This window comes from Phasianus colchicus, chromosome 1 (assembly GCF_987193195.1).
Source record: "Phasianus colchicus chromosome 1, bPhaCol1.hap1.1, whole genome shotgun sequence".
In the NCBI taxonomy this organism is placed as follows: Eukaryota; Metazoa; Chordata; class Aves; order Galliformes; family Phasianidae; genus Phasianus; species Phasianus colchicus.
Window position 1 is genome coordinate 14,042,420 of NC_143436.1, and position 22,257 is coordinate 14,064,676.

General features: G+C 36.4%; 1 protein-coding gene across 9 annotated transcripts in view; it reads right to left on the reverse strand.

Moving 5' to 3' along the window:
- ORC5 (origin recognition complex subunit 5) overlaps window positions 1–22,257 on the reverse strand; it is a 69,658-nt gene that overhangs the window by 22,500 nt on the left and 24,901 nt on the right. For 7 of the 9 annotated variants that reach the window (XM_090135742.1, XM_090135716.1, XM_031596022.2 and 4 more), the window contains one exon: window positions 14,523–14,633. In XM_090135742.1, coding sequence (XP_089991868.1) covers window positions 14,523–14,633 — 111 coding nt within the window. Of the gene's footprint in view, window positions 1–3,863; window positions 4,005–9,255; window positions 12,236–14,522; window positions 14,634–22,257 lie in introns of those variants that run through there. The other 2 variants (XM_090135723.1, XM_090135737.1) reach the window with 2 other exon arrangements.

Genomic DNA, 22,257 nt, shown 5'->3' on the forward strand with positions numbered 1-22,257 from the left:
TAAAACATATTAGGGTTTTTCATCAAAATGAGCAGTTTTTCTCTTACTACCTATATACCATGAAGATGATAGTGGTTGACAGTTGTGACATATCACATCTCCAATTACTTGTTTTTCTTATTTATGCATATTTTTGTGTGTTTTTTTGTTTTCCTAGAAGAATATTGTGCTTATTCACAAGATATTTTCTAACGTAATTTTAAGTTGTAAAACTAGCTTTTTAATATTCGGTTATAAAATAAAATTAATTTAAAACAAATTAAACCTCTGAGTTTCAGCATTTTTATTAGCATGAATATGACTATAAGTGAAACTATCAACTGATGCAATAGATCCTTTATATAGATAGCACTTCTATAGGTAATACAGAGTATTGTTCCACTGAGGATGCAGAGGGAGTTAAATCATGAAATATTCAGTTTTAATTAAGATTACTGTATCAAAGGCAAGACTTAATGCAGAACTGAAGTAAGGATGAAGGTTAATGCCTATTCTATAAAGAATTTACATAAATTATATTTCAGTAGTACACTAGAAGGCTTATATTGTCAATTTATACCATGTGATATCACAGAAATTAGAGACTGAAAGTATCTATTAAGATATCTTCCTCTCTTCTCCCTCCAACACAGAATTCTTTTCTCAAGTTTATTTATGAATGCTTTGTTCACTGAAATTTCAAATAGCTCAAGTAGTAGGACAATCCACTGAAACATCAGGAGAGAGTATTACACACTTCAACATCTCCAACACGTAGGCTGTTTTTTGGGGATTTTTTTTTTAAACAGTACTCAAAGATGGTTTTCACCTCATCTTATTTCATTACTCCTACTTAGACCTCCTTTGGACTTCAAAATGAATCCTTTCTTGCTACTTGAAAGCTATAAATGCTTTTAGACATTTTCATCATCCCCCAGTAGCTATTTAGCCAAATTAGTACAGGGATCATCCCTCTTGATCTGAGCATCGCCAAGCACACAGATAACTATATGTAATAATTACGCATGTTCATTCCCTTTAATCTTTCTTCACAAGTCATATTCCCTTCTAGCCTTTAATTTTTATCACTCTTCGTGCCTACATCTTCTTTCAAGTGTTAGTATCTTCCAATTATTTTTTTTCTCTGAACAGCTTTGTATTGGGCCATTTCCACTTACGCATGCTAGTCCGAATTTGTGAATTTATTCTCACTTTTTTCACTAGAATATGTAGGTTGTTCTTTTTGATAAAGCATGACACTCCATTTCCCTTCTCTGTTCATAATGAACAACCACAGAAAAAAAAATTACCTGTATTAAAAACTAGCATTTTAGCTTATTAAAAATATTATAAACATAAGTGCCTAATAAATTGAAATTATTTACATTACTCATTTCTGCCTTTGGCTACTATTTTCCAGGCTCCACTTTGTCAGATTTCAGGTACCATTAACTTTGAGAAATTGATCTGAAACATCTTTGGTTCTTGGAGTACAGACACCAATCTTCTTTCTTTGCATTTGTTTCAGCAGACATCTAGCTACAAACAGAGTTAACTGCATAAAGACTTTAAGGATTATTTATGTCCTGTATTTGTGATTCCTATCATGTTTTCTTACGTTTCTTCATGACCACCCCAAAACACTGAGTTATCCTCAGTGCCCGAGCACAACACAATGTTACAAAGGCTTCCTTTGAGTCAGACAGATTTGTTCTCATCTGACTGAAGTGCAGCTCCATGAAGTAAACTCCAGACAGTGCGCAGGTTATTTCAGCTTATTTTTTTTAATGTAGTTTATGATAATAAGATATTGGTTTAAATGTGGTTATATAATGACAGAAGTAATTAGGGGATTTTTTTTCTCCTAAGCAGAAACTGCCTTGTTAATTTCCCACCTGTACCTCTTTACTTTTCCCAGTCGTTAATATATAGTCAATTCTCATCATGACCACACAGTAAATGCTAAAAAAAACAAAACTGGTCAAATCACAGTTCTCAGGCCAGTTTTTTTTTTCATTACCCACAATAAGACTAAAACTGTTGAGATGTTGATGCTTTTTATTTTGTATAGGAGGAGGGAAGGAAAAAGCACGTCAAGTATGCATTCGTCAACAGACCAGCCAACTTTGCAACAGCCCGTCAGTCACTACATCTTTTCATCCTTCCCCTTTCCTGCTTCTCTTAGTTGATGCATTTTATGCAACAGAATCTCACACTGCTAAGAGTGAGTCAATAAAGAAAATAAAAGATTTTTCAGGTTAAAAAGAAGCACAGAGAGATTACATTGTTGATATCACTGCTATACCTGTTCAGTGAATCAGAACAGATAGCTTCCGTCACCCATCCTTCTAGACTGTTAGTCTAGCATCTTTCACAAGTACTACAGTCATACAAATTATTAAAAAGCTTTTCTCTGCACCATCAGTGTTACACATCCATTAGAGGTCACTTCAGACTAGAAAATACCTGTTAGAAAACATCTTTCTATGCCATTTATTAGTAATAAATTAAAAAAGGCTGGAAAAGAATTTTGTATCAACAATCTTCAGTTTTATTCTCGTATCTTTGCAGTAATCCATCAAGTCAAACTCTTTACTCTCTGTATCAACTGCTGAAATTTATTTTATTATATATCATTAAGCAGTGCAACTTTTCAGTTTCATATTTCTTGCCTAGATATGTAGAACATAGAGTGCCCTCTTGCCCATTTGATCCAGGTCACACTGGTCCTCAATTATTAAACTAAATCAACAGGGAACTCTCTTTCTATGTCTTTTATTAAAACCCCCAGTTAGCACTCTCCCTGGTCTTTATTTTTAAAAACTTGATTTGCATTACACATGGACAGGAACAGGTGGGAAAAAAATTACATACGTAAAAACACGCACAGAGACACCTGTCAGTGTTCTACATGAATTGTTACAAAGAACTGGCCACACGTCCTGCTTGAAACGGAAATGTATATTAGCTTGTAATCATACTTAGAATTGAGTATCAGTTATAATACAAAAGATAACAATTAGAAGATTAAAATACAGAATTTTTGGTACTGGATATTTTCTCTCCACAGGGCTAACCGCAGGGTAATTGAAATTCATCAGATTGAAGTAAAATTGTCCCATCACATGTTAGTGAAACGTGCTTGCAGGCACCTACATTCTGCTCGTCTATAATATGTCTTAAAGTATTTCAATTTTAATTTCCATTATTAAACTGTGCCTTAAAATCCCCTCTAAATAAGCTAAGTCATGTTTTGAAATTTTACCTCTAAAGCATCTTCTGAACTTGTATCTGAGCAGCCTGTTTTTTTTCCAATTCTTTTACGAGCTCCTCATGCAGAGGTTATACCCAGTCTCCTCATATTTCAAAATGGAAGCAGAAAATCCTACCTTTCTTGTCATATTTGGCTTTCTCATGTGAAAAAAGATCACTATTGATGTTTTCTGCAAGACAATAAGCTGTGCTACAGTTGCTGTTACTAAAATGTCATTCGAAGATGTATGGTTCACACAAATTCAAGGATGGAGAATGACAGATCATCATTACAGAATTCTGCAGAGTAAGTGTCTACCAGGAAAATCCCAGCATTAAAAAGACAGAATTTAAGTACTTGTTCTTCGAAATAAATCAAAAGCAGTTCTGCAAATTGAAGGCTGGCACTAGGCTGCCAGCCAACTAACCTATATATCCCCAAGTATACTACAGTATAACCAGACAACTCAATCCACAGGAGTGATGAAATGATTGATAGTGTATAAAAATCAACTGTTTTTCCTGCTCTACAAAAGTTTTGACAAGGAACATGACAACCAAGAAGGTGCATTTGGTGGCAAGTTTTTGGATTGTTTTATGAGAAATTCAGGACTTAAGAAAAATAACTTACTAGCCAATATGAGTAAGACTTCTTAGTCCTCAGAGCTGGAATAACTTTAAGATAGCTTCAAATGTAAATATTTACTTTGTAGCTATGTAGCTTCTAGCTGATGAAGTAAAATTGGTACTTCATGGATGCACATCACTGCAATCTGATAAACATAAAAAACTGTCAGAATCACAGAAGTCTCAGAAGATCACATCTACAACAGGGTGCATGAGATGATGATGTCTGTATGACCATTTCTCTCCATTAACTAGAAACTCACACTACTGACTAGCTTAGATATATGTGTGTACTGTGAAAGTATAGAGAAGACAAATCTGATTCTGTTTCTGTCCTCCATTCTCCTTCACCTTTTGAGAAATGGATGCACAAGGTATCAGGGACAGAGACTGTGCCTAGTACCTACTGCATCTTTTGATATTTGGCACCATTATCAGTTTTTAGAATAATACTTTTGTAGTGGATTCACTTGTTCATTAGCCAAGTCAAGGGGATTTTTTCTTAAAAACAAACAAAAAACACTTTTATGGAATCAAACTTCTGCAAGTCTAAGCTACGTTAGGACATTTTAGCTTATCTTATGACTCCTCCACATTTTAAAAAGCAGTACTTGTAATGTTCATTTGGAACATAAACTTTTCATGTTTTTCAGATTTACATGTACCCTGTTGTCAGTCTTCCACATTGCTTCCTGCATCTATTTGTCAATGTTTATTTCCATACATGGAGAAGAGAGATTATGTCAATTCTTAACCACTCTTTGTCTGTCAAGAGGCATTTTTTTGTCAAGCTTCATATTTTGAAATCCTGCCTTTCAAATTAACTGTAACGTAGCTGCTGCTTTTATCCAAGATGCTGTGTCAAGCCACACTATTCCACATCAAATGAATAGAAAGCAGCAGAGGGTCCTTGGAGGAAGACAAGGGATGTCAAGTAGAAAGTCAGTGGCTTGAACTGACTGCAGCTGGCAGGGCAGAAACAGTACAAGCATTCACTGAAGTGATCCAACATATTTTTTAATACATCATTTTGCTACCTTGCATTCTATCACTGTACAAGTACACAGCCTTGGTACCTTCCTTGCCATCAAAAATGTAAAGAGTTCTCCTGTTGTATCCTAAGTCATTTTGACAAATAGCTGGTAATTCTGGAACACATTATGTGCATACAGTAAACAGTTAAAGGAAAGTGATTAGAAAACTTATCATACACAAGCTGTTTTTAGATATGTACGTTATCAAGCGAGGTTGTGCAGTATTTGCTTAATTAATCTTTGCTGTCTTAACAGATGAACCAGATGTACCATTATGTTCTTTGTTCTTCCCTAAAGAGGGGATGAGCCGATTATTTATCTCCAAACAATAGGAGTTCATGTACCACAGTGAAGATTTTTTTTTTTAATCTGAGAGGCAATCACTAACAAGCTTCAGCTGCAACTGCTTGATGTAAACACAGTGTGAATTTGTTCCTGGAGTATTAAATGATTTCCCATTAAGTACATGAAACCAATTTCTAAATAAGCATGTGAAGAAAGGGATGGAAAGGAAAGTCTGGAAGGAGACGAACACTGCTCTGACTTTCATGTATTCACATTTACTTCTTTTAACACATTTGCATAGATAAGTCAAAGTTTCAAACTTCAAACACTGTTTACAAATAATGCACTGATAAAACAAAAGTTAAAGAAAGCATGCAACAAATGTTTTACACCATACAGTATATGATGTGAAGGCACAAAGGAATATATGAGGAACATAGGGCTGCAAGAATTGCTAACAGATTAAGAAAATTTAAAATTCTTCACCACTGTTCTAGCAACTTGGTGCATCTATCTCAAAAATCACTATTTATTTGATCATATTTGAAAAGTACAAATTTATTGTAAACAAATTTTAAAGAGCATTATATATAGCTACTTACTGGTTTGTGAGAGTCAGCAAATTCTTACAGAGATGCTACTAAAATAATAAACATAGAACAAATATAGCTAGAAAGCTTCTCATTTTTTTTTTGCTAACTAAAAGCACTGGCAGAACAAATTTAGAAATTCCATTCATCTTCCTCAGTCTCAATCATATCTGAAGTCCTCCTTCTCTCCCTCCCTCTCAGTAGGCTCTCCTGTCATAACTAGAATTTCTTCTGTTAAACTAGTTTTCAATAATTCACAACAATTTGCCTTTGTTATATACATTTATCTGTACCTTAAAAATGGTTGAAGTGCAAACCTGGGCACTGTTACCAGAAGCTCTTTGGAGAGATAAGTTTTCTACCTAAATTACCGAGACAGAAGAATTCAAGTAGAACAGAACAGAGTTTGGTTAAGAAAATACTTTAAGAAAGCCTCCCAGGAAACTGTAAAACTTCATTAACATGGACATGAGACAGGAGAGGTTTAAGTTAGACGTTAGGAGGATGTTTTTCACTCAGTGGGTGGTGACACACTGGAACAGGTTGCCCAAGGAGGCTGTGGATGCCCCATCCCTGGAGGCATTCAAGGCCAGGCTGGATGTGGCTCTGGGCAGCCTGGTCTGGTGGTTGGCGACCCTGCACATAGCAGGGGGTTGAAACAAGGTGATCACTGTGGTCCTTTTCAACCCAGGCCATTCTATGATTCTATGATAGGTCAGACAACACAGTGTAGCTCAAACATCAGTTTCTCTACAAGATCTTTTCTGTACCAGCTAAAACTAGAAGGAATGAAGCACCAGGAATACATTTATTTTTATTCACAGCCATGCTGATGCTTAAAGAATAGTCAGCTACTTGGTTAAAAGTCATGTTTTTTCTTTCTCTTCTGAAAAAAGCAGGCTTTCTCAAGCTGTCACAGCCAGTGCTGAAGTGCTAACCTATGTTCCCATGCTATACATCACAAATTCCCATTTAAGGCTATGAATTTCCATCAGATCAGTTTGGTGACCAGTAATAGAAAAACTGAGTTATTTATTACCTCTTATCACCATCTTTCCAAATCTACTAAAAATTAATAGAGTACTGACCAATAGATTACTAAACTTTCTAATCAATAGATATAACAAAACAAGGTATGTGATGCATAATACACCTATAGAGTAAGGTATGTGGTAAGATCAAATGCAACATTATTATTGCAAAGACATAGAAAATACAGCTGCAATTTTGCCAACAGCTAAGCAAGCTGTTCTAACAATCTCTATTAGGTATTGGTAGTCATGACATCACTGGACAAAAAAAGCTACTTTACAGGCCCATATGGACAAGATGCCTGCAGGGGTTGCACAACTTGAAGAGAATGAATGTACATAGAACTGCTGATGTTATATAAGAATAAGTGATGTTATATAAGAATAATACTCATTTTGCCAGCACAGACTATATGTGGACCTTCACAGACACTGCAAGAAGAAGGGAAGTTTATTTGTAACAGTAATGAAAATTACTAGTAATGACAACTACCCCAGAGTACAGAGTTAATGTTCAATCATCCTATTTCTGGAATATTGGGAAGAAAAAGTCTTTAGAATGATTAGATGGAAAGCTATACTGTACACAATACTGTATACTGTATTTTTGACCAAACCTTTTCCTCTGGAAATGCACACATCTTAGCAGTAAACACTTCAGACAGGTCGAATGAAAAAAGGTTCCTATGAGCAGTCCCTGCAACAGCAAGGAAGGCTGGAACACTGTGCAGGAACAGCTGATTGAGCAAAGAGAGAGAGTAATTCTTCTTCTGCCAAGAGTTCTCAAGTGTAGAATGGAAAGCAGTGTATTTTCAAACATAAACACAATCTGAGCTTTGCAGATGCAATTACACTTTTTTCAAGTGGGAAACACCAAGATGACAGCACTCTTTCTCAAAGTTGCCTCATCAAGAGGATCCAACATGAGTTAGCACTACGATCAGGATAGGTGTATCTGATGTCTGAGAAAGGCCATGCCAAAAAGCAAACTCCCTATCAAATAAGTAGGTAACTAAACCAGAATTCTTACTCTCGTCTTGCCATCTGAATTTTAGCATAGCTGGAAACAACAACAACAAAGTAGTAGTTTAAATACCAAATTATCATATGAAATAGCAAGATATAAAGTATGTTGCTAGCAAAACATAGGCAAACAAATCTTGTAGGTAAATTGCCATAAACTGTTCCAGTTGACATACGCCAATATTAGTTATTCCTTACTCTACTCCAAGAAAGGCAGTCAAGAAAGGAAGGAAAAAGAAAACAAACCTGACAGTATTCTATGCTCCAAGAAAGGGTATTTTAATCAAGGGAAATTACATTGCTCTGGCTCCTTCCAGCTGGGAGCATTCTATATACATCAGGGGTTTTATGTATTTCTAACAGATCTGTATCAGATTGGTACTTAACACGCAACTCTAAATCTTAGAGCTGTAGACTTATTCCACCTTCAGATAAAATCACTTGCTCTGTAACCAGCATCACTTGGAATTGCATTTATGGGTTTGCCAGATTGGAAAATGTTAATTTTTAACCTTCATTCCAAATTCTTACATATTTATATTAGTTTAAGGAGTTTGTGGATCTCTTAAGGAAATTCAAATTCCTTTCCTGGATCCAGCATTAAACAGATCAGAAACATCTTTAAATGAAATGCAGGCTGTGGAATATAAGATAGCAGATCCAGCATTATATATCTACAGAAAGAAACAGCCTTCGTGAAAATTTCATTTTCCAAACACCCTGAGAATTAATTCTAACTAAATTAATTCTACGTATATTAATATTGGGTATATATAATGCTCACTGTTTTCATATATAGGCAGACTACTTATACATATATCTGAATTATAAATATTTAAACAAAAATATAAACATAAAATAGATCTATTTTAAAATAACCTAACAATCTTAACTTTAATGCATTACAGTGAAATGCAGACAGAAGAGAAGTTACCTATTAGCATGTTTCAGCCATTACTATATTCTGAGATCAGTTATTGCATCTCTCTGCATAGGCCTCTCTCCAAATGTCCTGGGTTCTGTTATTAATTATGCAAAAGTAAGCGAGACGAAGGAAATGGTTCAATTTTAGAGAACAAAAGCAACAATACAACTCAAATACAAGTAGATCTAGGCAATCTTTTTAATGGAAAGCATACTTCACAGCAAGGTGGACAGTTGGTCTAGATATTGGAGGTCTTTTTCTAGCCTTAATGATTCTATGATTCTAAGAAAATAAAAGCAAAATAAAAGATATAGAAAACAGGACATATGAAAAACAGCTGAGAGAATTAATATGAAGAAGCAACTGAAAAATCATTTTGGTAGAGGCAAAAGTATTGGTGGATTTTGGCTAGCAATTCACAGCGTAAACCATAACAAGAAAAACACAACCTTGTGATATTAAATGAACAACACCTATTTACTTCAATGTAAACAGAACTGCTTTAATTTAAATAAATATTGATAATTCCTGCATAATGTTCCACGCACACTCTTACAAAGAAAAGACTGTATTTCTGTCTAAATAGTAGAAATCAAAAATGAAATACTATCCTTCTACAAACCAGACTGAACAGACCTGTGCAGCATGCACTTGTGATAGATATCATAAAGTTTCCTGTATCCATCCATCCTGTAGCAATTATATTTGGCCACAATGCACATTTGCAGCTCTGCACAGTGGGTGCATGTAGACACAAATCATAGTCCTGGTGGTTCCCGAGGGCTGCAGAGGCGAGCTGCTAGGAAACATCAACCAGCTTACCCAGATATGTGACTCTGCTGCTATTGTAGGATGCAGACTGCATACTGCATCACTGCACTGGCTGAACATTTTTCATTTTTTCCCCACTAAAACATGCTCGACCTAGCCATACAGCCAATTAGAACATCAACTGTGCAAGCTCCAACTGAGGCACAAGTGATGTTGGTAGTATCATCTTTCATCTGTTAAATTATTACCCAAAAGTGCATCTGAAGAAAAGCAGTTGGAGATTGTGTCCTCTGAAATGGTCACAGAAATCACTGATTTAACTTCCCTTATCTCTTGATTAGAAAACAAGCAAATACAACCAAATTGGTAATACGTAACAGCAACAGAAAATGTGTTGAAAAGCAATATCATGATAAATTAGAACTGCTAAAACAACAACAACAAAAAGGATATTCTGGAAAAGAAGACCTATATTCACAAATGTTCCAATATCAGTAGTCTAAAAACCTCACCTTCGCTTCCTCTCAAACAATTCCTCACCAGATGTGTGAAAATATTATTTAAAAATAGCACGGAAAAAAAAGAAAGAAAGAAAAACCAGAAGAATGCTCAACCTTTAAGTGGAAGTGAAAACAATTTTAATTTGCAGAAGTGTAAATTTGTATCTTTTTGTTTTCCCTTCTGCTGTTTGCTCTGCTAATTAGTGAGGGCAGGGGGAGCAAATCAAATTTCATAACCCAATGCATATAACCCAATTCCAGTAAGAATCAACTGTAAAGATCACACAGCTAAAAGACACACATTAACTTTCTGTTTGAAAAAGTATGAGATTGTTAAGTGACTAATTAATTACTCATGTTACTAACATTAAAAAGCAAAAGTTGTATTAAGATTGAAATTTTAAGTTGAAATTCTGTTTTGTAAAAATGAAACATTTTTAATAAACCCAACCATTGAGCAGAACACTGAAATTTTTTCTGCTCAAGGAAAGCTTCATTTGGAAAAGCTAATAACCACAATTTTGGTATGAATAGAAATTACGTGGAGAAACAAGGAATAAGAAACATCAAGAAATCAGCAGCATGGCAGATCTTAAAGCAGCTGCCAGTCCTTGAATCATGACTGAGATTGTTGATCAACTTTAAAGTCAAGGCATGCTATTTTCTGATAGCACATGGGGAGAATTCGCAAGCATTTGGTTCATGTACAGCCTTTTGGTCTTCAAATGAAAGAGCAGAAAATTAAAGCTGAATCAGTTAAAAAGACTGATGTTTGATTTCCAGCTTTTTAAAACTTCTGTATAATAACTATTTCCCTAATTATACACAAGCAAGAAGAAAAAAACTTGTGGCAATCTAACAGCAAAAAATATGGATTCTGTAAGGTAATTGAGCTCCTAAATAATTACTTGGAAAACTATTTGGAAACTAGTTTAGAAAAGTAAAAAAAAAAAAATCAGTGGAACATGAAGCATTTTAAGCTATTCGAGTGGAAGTACAATTCAACCACTTCAAAATCTTTTAAAATTCTGCTCTGTTATTCTACAGTAGAAATGCATTTTAGTCTAAAATTTAATACAAAATCTGTTCCTAGAGACAAAAAAATTACAATACTTTATTTTGGTATCAACATTTAATTTCAACCTGTTTGCCCTAACCTAGTTACAATTCAGCAGAACCCTTCTACAGTTTAACAGTTTAATCTGCATATTTTAAGAAAATATTACTATGACAATTCTTTGACAACACTGCCATCTAGTGTTGACTTATTTCATACCTTAAAATGAAACAACTGTTTAAATCACTGATGCCTGGCTTCAAATATTTAACAAAAGTACCACCTATATGGCCAATCAACAGTAGAGAGAACACAAGTGAAACCAACCCAAACATTACTTGGATTGTATTGTATCTTATTCAACTCCATAATAGCCTTATAAGACACCTATTCATTTCCTACCTAACTAACCCTAGTTCTATCCTTATTGATCAACATCATTAACTGAGATGATGTCTTTGTGACTTTGTATTAAGTTTCACATTCAACACTGTGTCTTAAATCAATAGATATATTGCAATGAATGCAGCAAACCAAGACAGTTGAGGTATAAAAGTCACAACCCTTTCCCTATGCAATGCTTTATACTGACCAAGAAACTTCACAGTACAGTGAATTAAAGAATCCACACATTTATAGAAAAGCAATTTATCTCAAGTTACCTCTGATATTTCAGCCAGAAGAAAAAAAAGTGAATAGATACTGTTATCCAAAATTAGACATTTTTATTCACATTAGTATCACTGAATTCTTTCTGTTCCAAAGAAACTCTAAGTAGCTATAAAGCTGAAGTCGGCCAAAAGCTGGACAAGCATGCTGCAACAACCTGTGATGCTCCTTCATACAATATTGCTTATAGGAAACTATGTAGCTTCAAAAACTCACACAGTTCGGAATTCTTCTTGAGAGCACGGTGAATTCTTGAGGTGACACAAACAGGTCTGAAAAGCCACTCCACATCTGGAGTACTGCTTCCATATGTGGAGTCCTCAGTACAGGAGAGACATGGACCTATTGGAGCATGTCCAGAAGAGGGCCACAAAAATGATCCCAGAGATGGAACAGCTTTCCTATGAGGATAGGCTGAGAGAGCTGGGGCTGTTCAGCCTGGAGAAGGCTTCGAGGTGACCCAAGAGTGGCCTTTCAGTATCTATAGGGCAACTACAGGAAACAAGGGAAAAGACTCTTTACCAGGATCTGTGGTGATAAAACAAGGAGAAATGGCTTCAAGCTCAAGGAAGGTAGGTTTAGGTTAGATATATGGATAAAATCTTTTACAGTGAGAGTGGTGAGACACTGGAACAGGTTGCGTAGTGTTGTGGTTGATGCCCCATCCCAGGAGACTTTCAAGGCAAAGTTGAGTAAGGCCCTGGGCAACATGATCTAGATGTGGTGCCCCTGTTCATTGCAGGGGAGGTGGACTAGACGGCCTTCAGAGGTCCCTTCTAAGGATTCTATTATTCTATAAATTGTTTGCATCTTTTTTTTTTTTTAAGCTTCCTTCTGAATGCCTCTGGGAGGTAAAGCATTGACCTCTCCTGGGAGGTGCATACTACAAGCTGAAATTGACTGATCTAAGTACAGAAATGTTTCTACTAACAGATCTTTTGAGGTTGATGTCTAATAAGATCACTTGCCTCAGATCCTACGGTAACCTTTAACTTTTAACCAACAACCTTCAACTAAGTTCGAGAGAAAATGTTGCATGAAGATGTAACTGCCTACTGCATCTGTAAAGCACCCTATCATTACTAGCAAATACACATATCAGTGATTAAATAAAGCACTATAATTCACTTGGTCTTGCATTTCTTTCAGGGGACTGGAACACCTCCCCTATGAGGACAGACTGAGGGAGCTGGGCTTGTTCAGCCTGAAGAAAAGAAGACTGCACGGTGACCTCATTGCAGCCTTTCAGTACCTAAAAGGAGCCTATAAACAGGAGGGGAGTCAGCTCTTGGAAAGGGTAGATAACAGCAGGATGAGGGGAAATGGTTTTAAGTTGAGAGAGGGAAGATTTAGGTTGGATGTCAGGAGGAAATTCTTTACAGAGAGAGTGGTGTGGTGCAGGAACAGGCTGCCCAGAGAGGTTGTGGATGCCCCATCCATGGAGGTTCAAGGCCAGGTTGGATGGAGCCCTGGGCAGCCTGGTCTAGTATTGAACGTGGAGGTTGGTGGCCCTGCATGTGGCAGGTGGGCTGGAGATCCATGATCCTTGAAGTCCCTTCCAACCCTGGCCATTATGTGATTCTTACTTTTAAAATGTGTATTATTTGTGGCGGATTGTTCTGCAAATATGAGAGATGAACTTCGCCAACTTAAACATGTGTGAACACTGAAAAGTGATGATGAAAACTGCAGCAGAACTGGTTGCGCATCTCAACCTTATTTCCTAGAACTCTGCATGAAAACAAACATCATTTAAGTAATCCCTGATTTGAGACTTATCAAGTAGTTTGTTGTAGTAGGCGCTAACGAGGACTCGGGATGTGACGGGTTGGACCTCCCCTGCTGTGTGATGGACATACGACGTATGCTTAAGGGGGCGTAGACGAAGCCAGAGGTGTACTTAAGGAGATGTCACGCTATAATAAAGGCCATCTGCTGCATCCTCATATTGGTGTCTGTGCTGCAATGGCCCTAGCGAGGGTAGATCGCTAGCCCCCAGCAGAACGCGCCTCGGTCATGGGGACAACAGTAGATGTAGAAAATATTTCTAAGTAAAAGTCAGCTGGAAAGCAAGAAAGCAGCGGAAAGGGAGATCATCTAAGGTGTACATGAAAGCTCTAAGAATCAAGCTGACATTAGAGAATAGATATTTACAACTGATAAACACATAGCTTTAGAGAGAATAGAGAGAATCCTACATTTACTGCTTTTCAATTAAACGCTATAGTTATGCTGCCATCTAGTGAAATGGGAAACTGACTCTCCTCTGAAAAACAAAGTTGGTCCAAATGAAAAATATCATCCTTATGACATACATACACCACAGCAGGTAGTTTTCACCTTTAAAGACCTTACTCCTCCCCCTCCTCTTTCTTGACTACTACAACTTCTGTAACATATTATCAGTGACTAATTCTGTCCGTAGGATAGAGAACATTTATACACTTAAATTGAAATGCAAGAAGGCTAACAGACTTCAGTGAGAATCCAACAAGCAAACCAACACAGTTAACATTCCATGATCAAGAAAAATTGTAGCTATTACGAAGTTTGAGATCATTACACAGATAAAAGCTTGTATTCATAGCTACTAATACAGATAAATACTACCACGAGACTTCAACTTAAATTAATAATATGCTTATTTCTCCATTATATTCCATTAAGATGGTGACTTAAAGAACCAACAAAAAAACCCACACACACATACCAGCGTGAAACTTTTCCAAAAATTCCACAGACAATATACATGAAATAAAAGCAGTACATATGTACTCACCTGGGAAAATATATTTGCAGTTGGAGCAACTCTGTTGTCCACAATGCTATATAATATTGCTAATAATCTGTCCAGAGGAAATGGCTTTGGTCCAAGGAGGTGATTGCTGGTCTGCAAAACAAACAGGAGTTTTTAATCCAGGAGACTTTTCCCAGAATATCACAAGATGCTATTCTTGTAATTTTCAGTCTCTAGGGAGGAATAATCACTCACAGTTGTCTTATATATATATGGCTCCACATATATTATGGAAAACACTGAATACATGCTTTCCAATCAATAAAAAAATACAGACAGAGAGCTCTAGTTAACATGGCAAGAGTTCAAACTGCAAAATAAATGGGAACACTTTGAGCTATAACAGAGGATCTGATGCCAAATTTTCTGTCATTGGATTTATAGACTTACTTGTCCTGTTAAATTACCTTGTCCGATCTATAGATTAAAGAGGAAAGACCAGATTTTATGACATGGTACAAATACCTTTCTTCAGTTTATCAATGGGAGGACACATTAGACTTCTTAAAAGCCAACAATTTTTAGCCAGTGAAAAATGAAAATATACAGATTTATTCTATTGTCTACAGTCTGTAATCCACAATTACCTGAAAAGTACTGCACATAACAGTAGTTTTTAAAAATCTGCAGGAAATGTTTTTTAAGTATGTTTTTGGGGCATTTTCCCTACAGAAAACAGATGTTTTACTAGATAGTTCCATTTTGAAAATGTTTAAAAAGAGAAGATTCTGCTAAAGTATCACCATATCTGCTTTGACTCATTTTAGCTAATCTTTTCCTCTCTTAGACCTAACACTACTTCTCTGCTGCGGTGGCAGCTGTATTAGCTTCTTATGAAAGCCAGCTGCAAATCAGAAATCCTAACACTATAAAAAACAAATAGGCCACATCACATTAGTTTTACATCACACACAATAGCTTTACTTCTAATCATGTTTTTGTTCAAAACAGCCTGAAAAGTATCAATTAAATGACTACAGAAAAAAAATCATCAGATGTTTCAGAACAAGAATTCTTCATATTAAATGCCATATGAAACCACTCTGATAGGCAGTCTTACGGTCTTCTACATGACTACAGTACATCAGCAGAGTAGACCTTGTATGGTTTAACAGAGATCACCTGATTTTCCACTATTAAGTCTAATCACATTTTCATGGGTTTGAGTCATAGCTTTTACTTTAGTTACTTCCAGTGAAGAAAACTGATGGGTGGGCACAAGGGCATTGTAATTGCTTGCTCTATGTTTCATGTAAAGCCTTCAGTGGAGTAAAAACTTGCTGTAAGACCAGGAAATACATTGGCTCCTGTGAATACTATATTGAAACAACAGGTAACATTCTGCCCTAAAACAACTGATTCAATGATAAGTTCATAATTTTAGAAAATCCTAAATAGCTGAAGTCTTCTGGCTATTTAAGGTTTTCTAAAATTATGAACATCTCTAAAAATCAATAATGTTTCCAGATTTAAATTTCATGGATTCAAAATTGGTGTCAACCAACGATGCTGACGACAAGTAGATGAAGTGATGTAAAGAAATCGTATTTCTGTGAACACAATAGAGTTAAGGCTGACAGTATAATAACTTCACATAAAAAAAAAATACAGCTAGAGCAAAAGATTCTTTAATGGTTATTGATAACTAAAGGAACAGGCAGGGACATTCTGCTGCCAGAAGGTAGAGTTCAGCACAAATATTTACTCATTTTAAAGTCTGCTTTGAAAAGAGTTAGTGACCAAGAAAATGCACAGGGGATCCACTACATATTCCTGTAGACCTGTTTTACTAGACTGTAACTTATTCAAGTCATTCAAAGTCCATGTGAAAGAAAAAAAACAGCACAGAAGATGTAAAACTTAGTTTTCCCTTTTTTCTCTGCTTCTCATGTGGTACTTCTTTTAATCTATACCAACAGACAAGGCAGCAGTGCTACAAAAACACAGCATAAATAGATTATTGAATTTCACTTCATCTATATTAGACTACTGAATCACAAGATAGTTGAGGCTGGAAGGCACTTCTGGAGGTGCCTGGAGGTTATTCAATCCAGCCCCCTCACTCCCACAATTCAACAAGATTCATTCGCTCTTATATATATATAAGAGCGAAGTCATATATGTATGTCTAAAGCTTCACTGCTGCTAGCCTCAGAGAACTGACTTTTTGAACTCAGAATCTACCAAACTTCAGGCAAAGAACAACAACAAGCCATGTAGAAATATAAAGCAGAACCAACTTGCAGACCCACTGATTTTCACATAATTGTTACAAGAACACACAAAATAGCTCTGATGAGTTCTTCACTACCAACAACCAAATATCATTGGATATATCCACGAGGATAAAAGCTCATCACAGCTACAAAATTCACATACTAAGCCACTTTCATTTTCATCTATTCTCCTAAGTTTCTAAACTGCTTTACTCTTTACATAGCAAAGTGGAAAACTATAAGAACAGGATTCATCTTCCTGATTTGAAGACCTAAATTTAATAGTCTGCACCACCGCACTCACCAGAGATCCACTTGATGGAGTCAGAGGGACCCTCCTGCAGATGCCCAGGTAATGGTTGGTAAATCACTCTATGCACTCTGACTAGATTCCCTCTAGCTACTCAAGAGCTTTGCTGACTACTGTACTGAATGACATTTAAATTTATGTGCAAACTGAATAGACCACAAAGCACCTGTCATATGAGGATGCTGAGAGCTGAACTGCTTAACCTTGAGAGGAAAAGGTTTGTGGGGATCTTATGTGCAGATAGATGGGGCTTCAGGAGGTCTCAATTCAAATCCCTCCTGCACAAAGCAGGGTCAGCTGTGAGACCAGACAGGTTAATCAGGACTACATCAGCACAGTCTTGTAAACCTCAAAGGATACAGAGTGCACTCTGCCTCTCCAGGAAGCCAGTGACACTTCTTGACTGTCACTACAGGGAAAAGTCTTTCCCTTACACCTGGTACAAACATCTTGTTTCAACTTATGCCCAGCATTTCTCACTCAGGTACAGACAGGCCTTCCCTCAACCTCCCCTCACAGAGCAAGTGCTCCAGCCCTTGACTACCGTGGGGATGAACTTGGCCAACTCACTGATATGTCCTGTACTGGAGATGGGGCAGAACTGGACACACAGTTCCAGATGTGGCCCAAAGAATGCTAAGCAGGGATCCACTTCCCATGACTTCAGCTGCCTAAATTAAGGAGTTCAGCTGGCTGATTCCAAACCCATCATATTTTCTCCTAAGAGCTGCTACCAGACAAAGTGATAGACATTTTAGGCATTGCAGACTGCAACGAATTCAAACTAAAACACAGAAATAAGTTCCCGATTTGCAGCATGAACCTTTTCTCAACTATTTTTTAAGTAAGCCATTTTACAAAAAGGAGAAATACAGTTTACAGAGCACAGAACTGGATAATATGAAATTCTCCTCCACACATGCAATACTATCAGGAATACAGAGATGTATTCACGACCCAGATTGTCAAAAGTTCTGATGAAAGGAAACAAGTGTTTTCCTTAAGTGTGTATTTCGTTCTGTCTACTTCGACATTCAGCTTCCTTTTTCGTAGCATACGATGATCTATTTTTGCTAGCAAAGCAGCCAAGATTAAAGAGGAATTTCAAAGATAGTTTGTTTAAAAATGCTTCCAGAATATACCAATAGCACCTCTGTGGTATTAGCTTTTAGAAAACTCATTTCTTCAGAAGAACAAAAGAACACTTCCAGTACATGTTTTAGCTTCAAAAATCCAGGAGGTGTCCCTAAAGCTATCTCTTTGCTAACAAAGAAAGTAGTAATATCAGAAATATGTCACCAAAACTGTACTAAAACCATATATGCAGATAAGCCCAATTCACTCTAGCACAGCACCCTCAGAATGCAGATAAGATGGAAGGTATGAACCGCACACCATCTCAACCTTCTGCTTCTCAACAGCAGTTCTATGAAACATATTCTCCAGTATTAACCAGAAGTAGTCAACAAACACACAATAACTCTTAAAATGTGTACACCCCAAGCAGCTAGCAAGCACAATCAGCATACAGTAATTCCCGAAGTTGCATTTAGCATACAGTTATTTCACAAGTCTGTTTCCTTCACATTATCATTTCTCTGCCTTTAACAGATTTGAATTTTCAAATTTGAGAAATGCTTTCTTCTGGAAAAGCCAGGAGAGTTAAACAAAATGAAATGCTCCTTCTGGAACTCACACTTTACTGGAATTCTTTGGCAGAAATAAATTCCTGTAAGAGTAGGAACAGTTCAGAAATTCTTCCAAACAGAAGATAGTGAAGAATAAGATTTATGAAGATCTTCTGGAATGAACTGAGGCAAAATACTGCATAAAATAGTACTTGCAAAAACCCAAGGGAACCCTCATATCGTTTCACAAAGAAAGATATCTTCCACATTCAAAAAAATTATTCATGAATTTTTAAAGCTATCAAATCTACATGCCTTTGCTAAGGGATTAAAAAAAACCCAGGCTGGATGTGGCTCTGGGCAGCCTGGCCTGGTGGCTGGTGATTCTGCACATAGCAGGGGGGTTGAAATGAGATGATCATTGTGGTCCTTTTCAACCCAGGCCATTCTCTGATTCTATGATTCCCTTCCCCAGTTGTCACTGTGTGTGATTGTGCAGTTTCATATTCCCAGCGTTTAAATGACCTAAGCCTTTCAGAACTTCACAACTCTAAATCCCATATTCACATGCCAAAATTTCAGGAATGAGAATGAGGATTAGAAGCATTCTTACATAGTAAAAACTTAACCCAAACTAAATCACCTGTACAATAAGATGAAAATTCTTAACCTCAATTGGCTGAACTTTCAACCTTTATTATCATATGCTAAAAAACAGAACTACACTTCTCACTGTTCTGAGCAGAAAGTATTTTCAAATTTACCTCACTGTTACACAACTGAAGTATCATGGGGTGTATGCTAGAAATTTAAAAAAAAATAATTATAAATTCTAGGTTAAAGTCAAGGTATCCTCCAACAAAATAAAACAACCACCAACACATCTGATCACTTGTAAAAGCATACTCCTGCAAAAGCAGCTTCACCAGGAAAAATCTCACTTAACTGGAAAAAACATTGTTCCAGATCAACCATGCGAAGAAACCCAACAAATTCTGCTCTTATCTGCAACAAGGTAAATACAGGCAATTTTTTCCCCTCATAGGAAATTCAGAAGATTTACTTTTTCTAATTAGAAAGCAATGCCTTCAGATTTCAAGCCTGGCTGTACCTAAACATTTAAAGGCAGGATTTATTTCACCTAATGTTAGCATCCTGCCAAGTAGATATGTACAGCCAAACTAGTTTCCTAAGCTCCCATTATAGCCAGTAGAAATCTAATCAATATAGTTTATGGTGCAATTCATCCAATTCAATACAGAACCTACTTTAGCAAGAGATGAATCTTGCACTGTACTCCAATGCCCACATCAACTGGCTCTGCACTGTCTATAGGACACTAGTTTAGATGCAGCATCCCCCTGGATTTAAGCGAATGTGAACTCTAAATATGATGTTAGACAAGTCTTTCTAAGCAAAGGTACATAAGTACATACAATTGGTGTGAAAAACACAAGCAAGCGAGCCCCTACTTGTAACACTGCATATGTAATCCTTTATTCCTGTATTTCCATTTCCTTCACTGTAAAATCAAATACACAGGGTTACATCTAGGTCATTGCATCTCTGTGCAATATTTATAAAAGTCAGAGGGCAGTAAAAGAAATGCTGGTCTAGAAGATCCCACAGGACCTGCAGTCCTTTTCTCTACTATTGCAGGTACAGTGCCTGAAAAATTTTCAAAACCAGACTCTGGCCTACAAGCAGTTAGAATTTCTGGCATCAACTGTTAGGAATGAAAGGGCCTTTTTACCTGTCGACTACAAAGAAAACCAGAGCTCTTATAGAAGGAAAGACTCTCCTGAAATGCTACAAAGTTCTGTCGTACTGATGATTCCCCAAGACATATTTCAGTTTCTTGCATGCAATCAGTTTAATGTAACATAGCAGATATCTTCTGGTCGGTATTTTTGATGTACAGGATTACAAAGTTTTAATTCTCTTCAAAGTAATATTAATTTATAATACAACAAAGGTATAAGATGAGTCTTTTGCAAATTCGGGTTGTCCTGATAATGAAACTTACAGGTGGGCAACAAAGCAAGCTCATTTAAATGCACACATCTAATCACACTTCCTGAACAACAGCCCAAAGCTTCGGCAGTAGGCTAAATGGAAAACCAACAAAACTAGAACTAATGTAAGAAAGATTAAAAAGAAAAAAAAAAAACAACCCTAAAATCTTAAAACTTTTGGGCCATTAATTTTGCTTACATAACTATATAGATCTTGTCAGTTACCCTCATTTACTCTTCTTTCCTCAGTACCTCTTCCTGTTCTGTTTTTGCACCTACTTGATAGTATTTCATTTCCAGGAAAATGTAAATAGACTACAGGGCAGAGACTGTGCCTGCATGGTCTGATGCTGCAGGAACAGTAACAAAATGAAAGAAATTCATCATTAACGGAAGTACTTCTGAGCACTAAGAAGTAAATTCAGATAAGTGCATTTAACAATTACACTGAAGTACAAGCTCTACAGCACAGTTAAGGTGACTGTGACCTCTATATTCCACCATCCAATCTCTTATTTTCCCCTTTCTTTCACATTCCTAGCTATTCTCATCTCCCTAGTTGTTCTCCATCTCATCACTAAGGCTGAAAATCCTATTGCTGAGAGAATAAAACAAAACACCGCTCCTGCAGAGGCTGCAGGAAGAACATTCTGGTCTAAGGTACAGCAATTATTTCTCCTCTCTCTTTCTTCTGAAAATGATTTATCAACTAATTAAGATGTGGATGTATTTCAAGAAGATAACAGTCCTTAAAATAATCACATGATCCAAAATATCTCTGGAGTTCACATGCCAGAGAGAAGAGGTACATGATATTTATGTGTACAGGACACAAATTCAAAGACTTAAGAATTCCTACATATACTTAATTGTCTACTTAAAGGTGCAATAGTTAAAGTAAAATTAAAAACCAAATTTTCACAACTATAATCAGCACCACTACAGAAATAGGACCCAAGGACTCCAATCTCCTGCAGGGCCAAAAGAAAAATGAGGGCAAGTTCAGAAGGAAGGGTTATTTAAGCTAAGAAATTATCAAATTAAATTTTTCACCCACACTGACTGTGGCACAGAGAAGGAAGGACATATGACGATTTCTGCATGGATTTAGTACTATCTGCACTGCTCCTGATTCTATGATTCATCTAAAAACAACTCAACAGTTTACAAATGTTAATTTGATTTTTCCTTTTACATTACATCTACAAATAAACATACAGGTACTTGCTTTTCAAGAACATCAAGCATCTGTCAGTAAAAACTGGTGCAGCTTCACCAAAATCAGTTATGTTTAGATATTTATAACTATGACAAGTTTAGTTAATAGTCTGATGGAATAATTACCTTTTTTTGGTTAATTGATTCTTTCTATGTAAACAACAGACAGAAGTGCGAAGTTCTCAAACCTCAACACACAAATTTGAAGTCCTTATATCTTAACCATAACTAGGAATTGAAGTGATTTGATTTTCAAAATCATTTGTTACTTTAATGCGCTCAACAGAAATTGTGAAACCTGGCTCTTCTAGACATGCTATCTTTATTCAT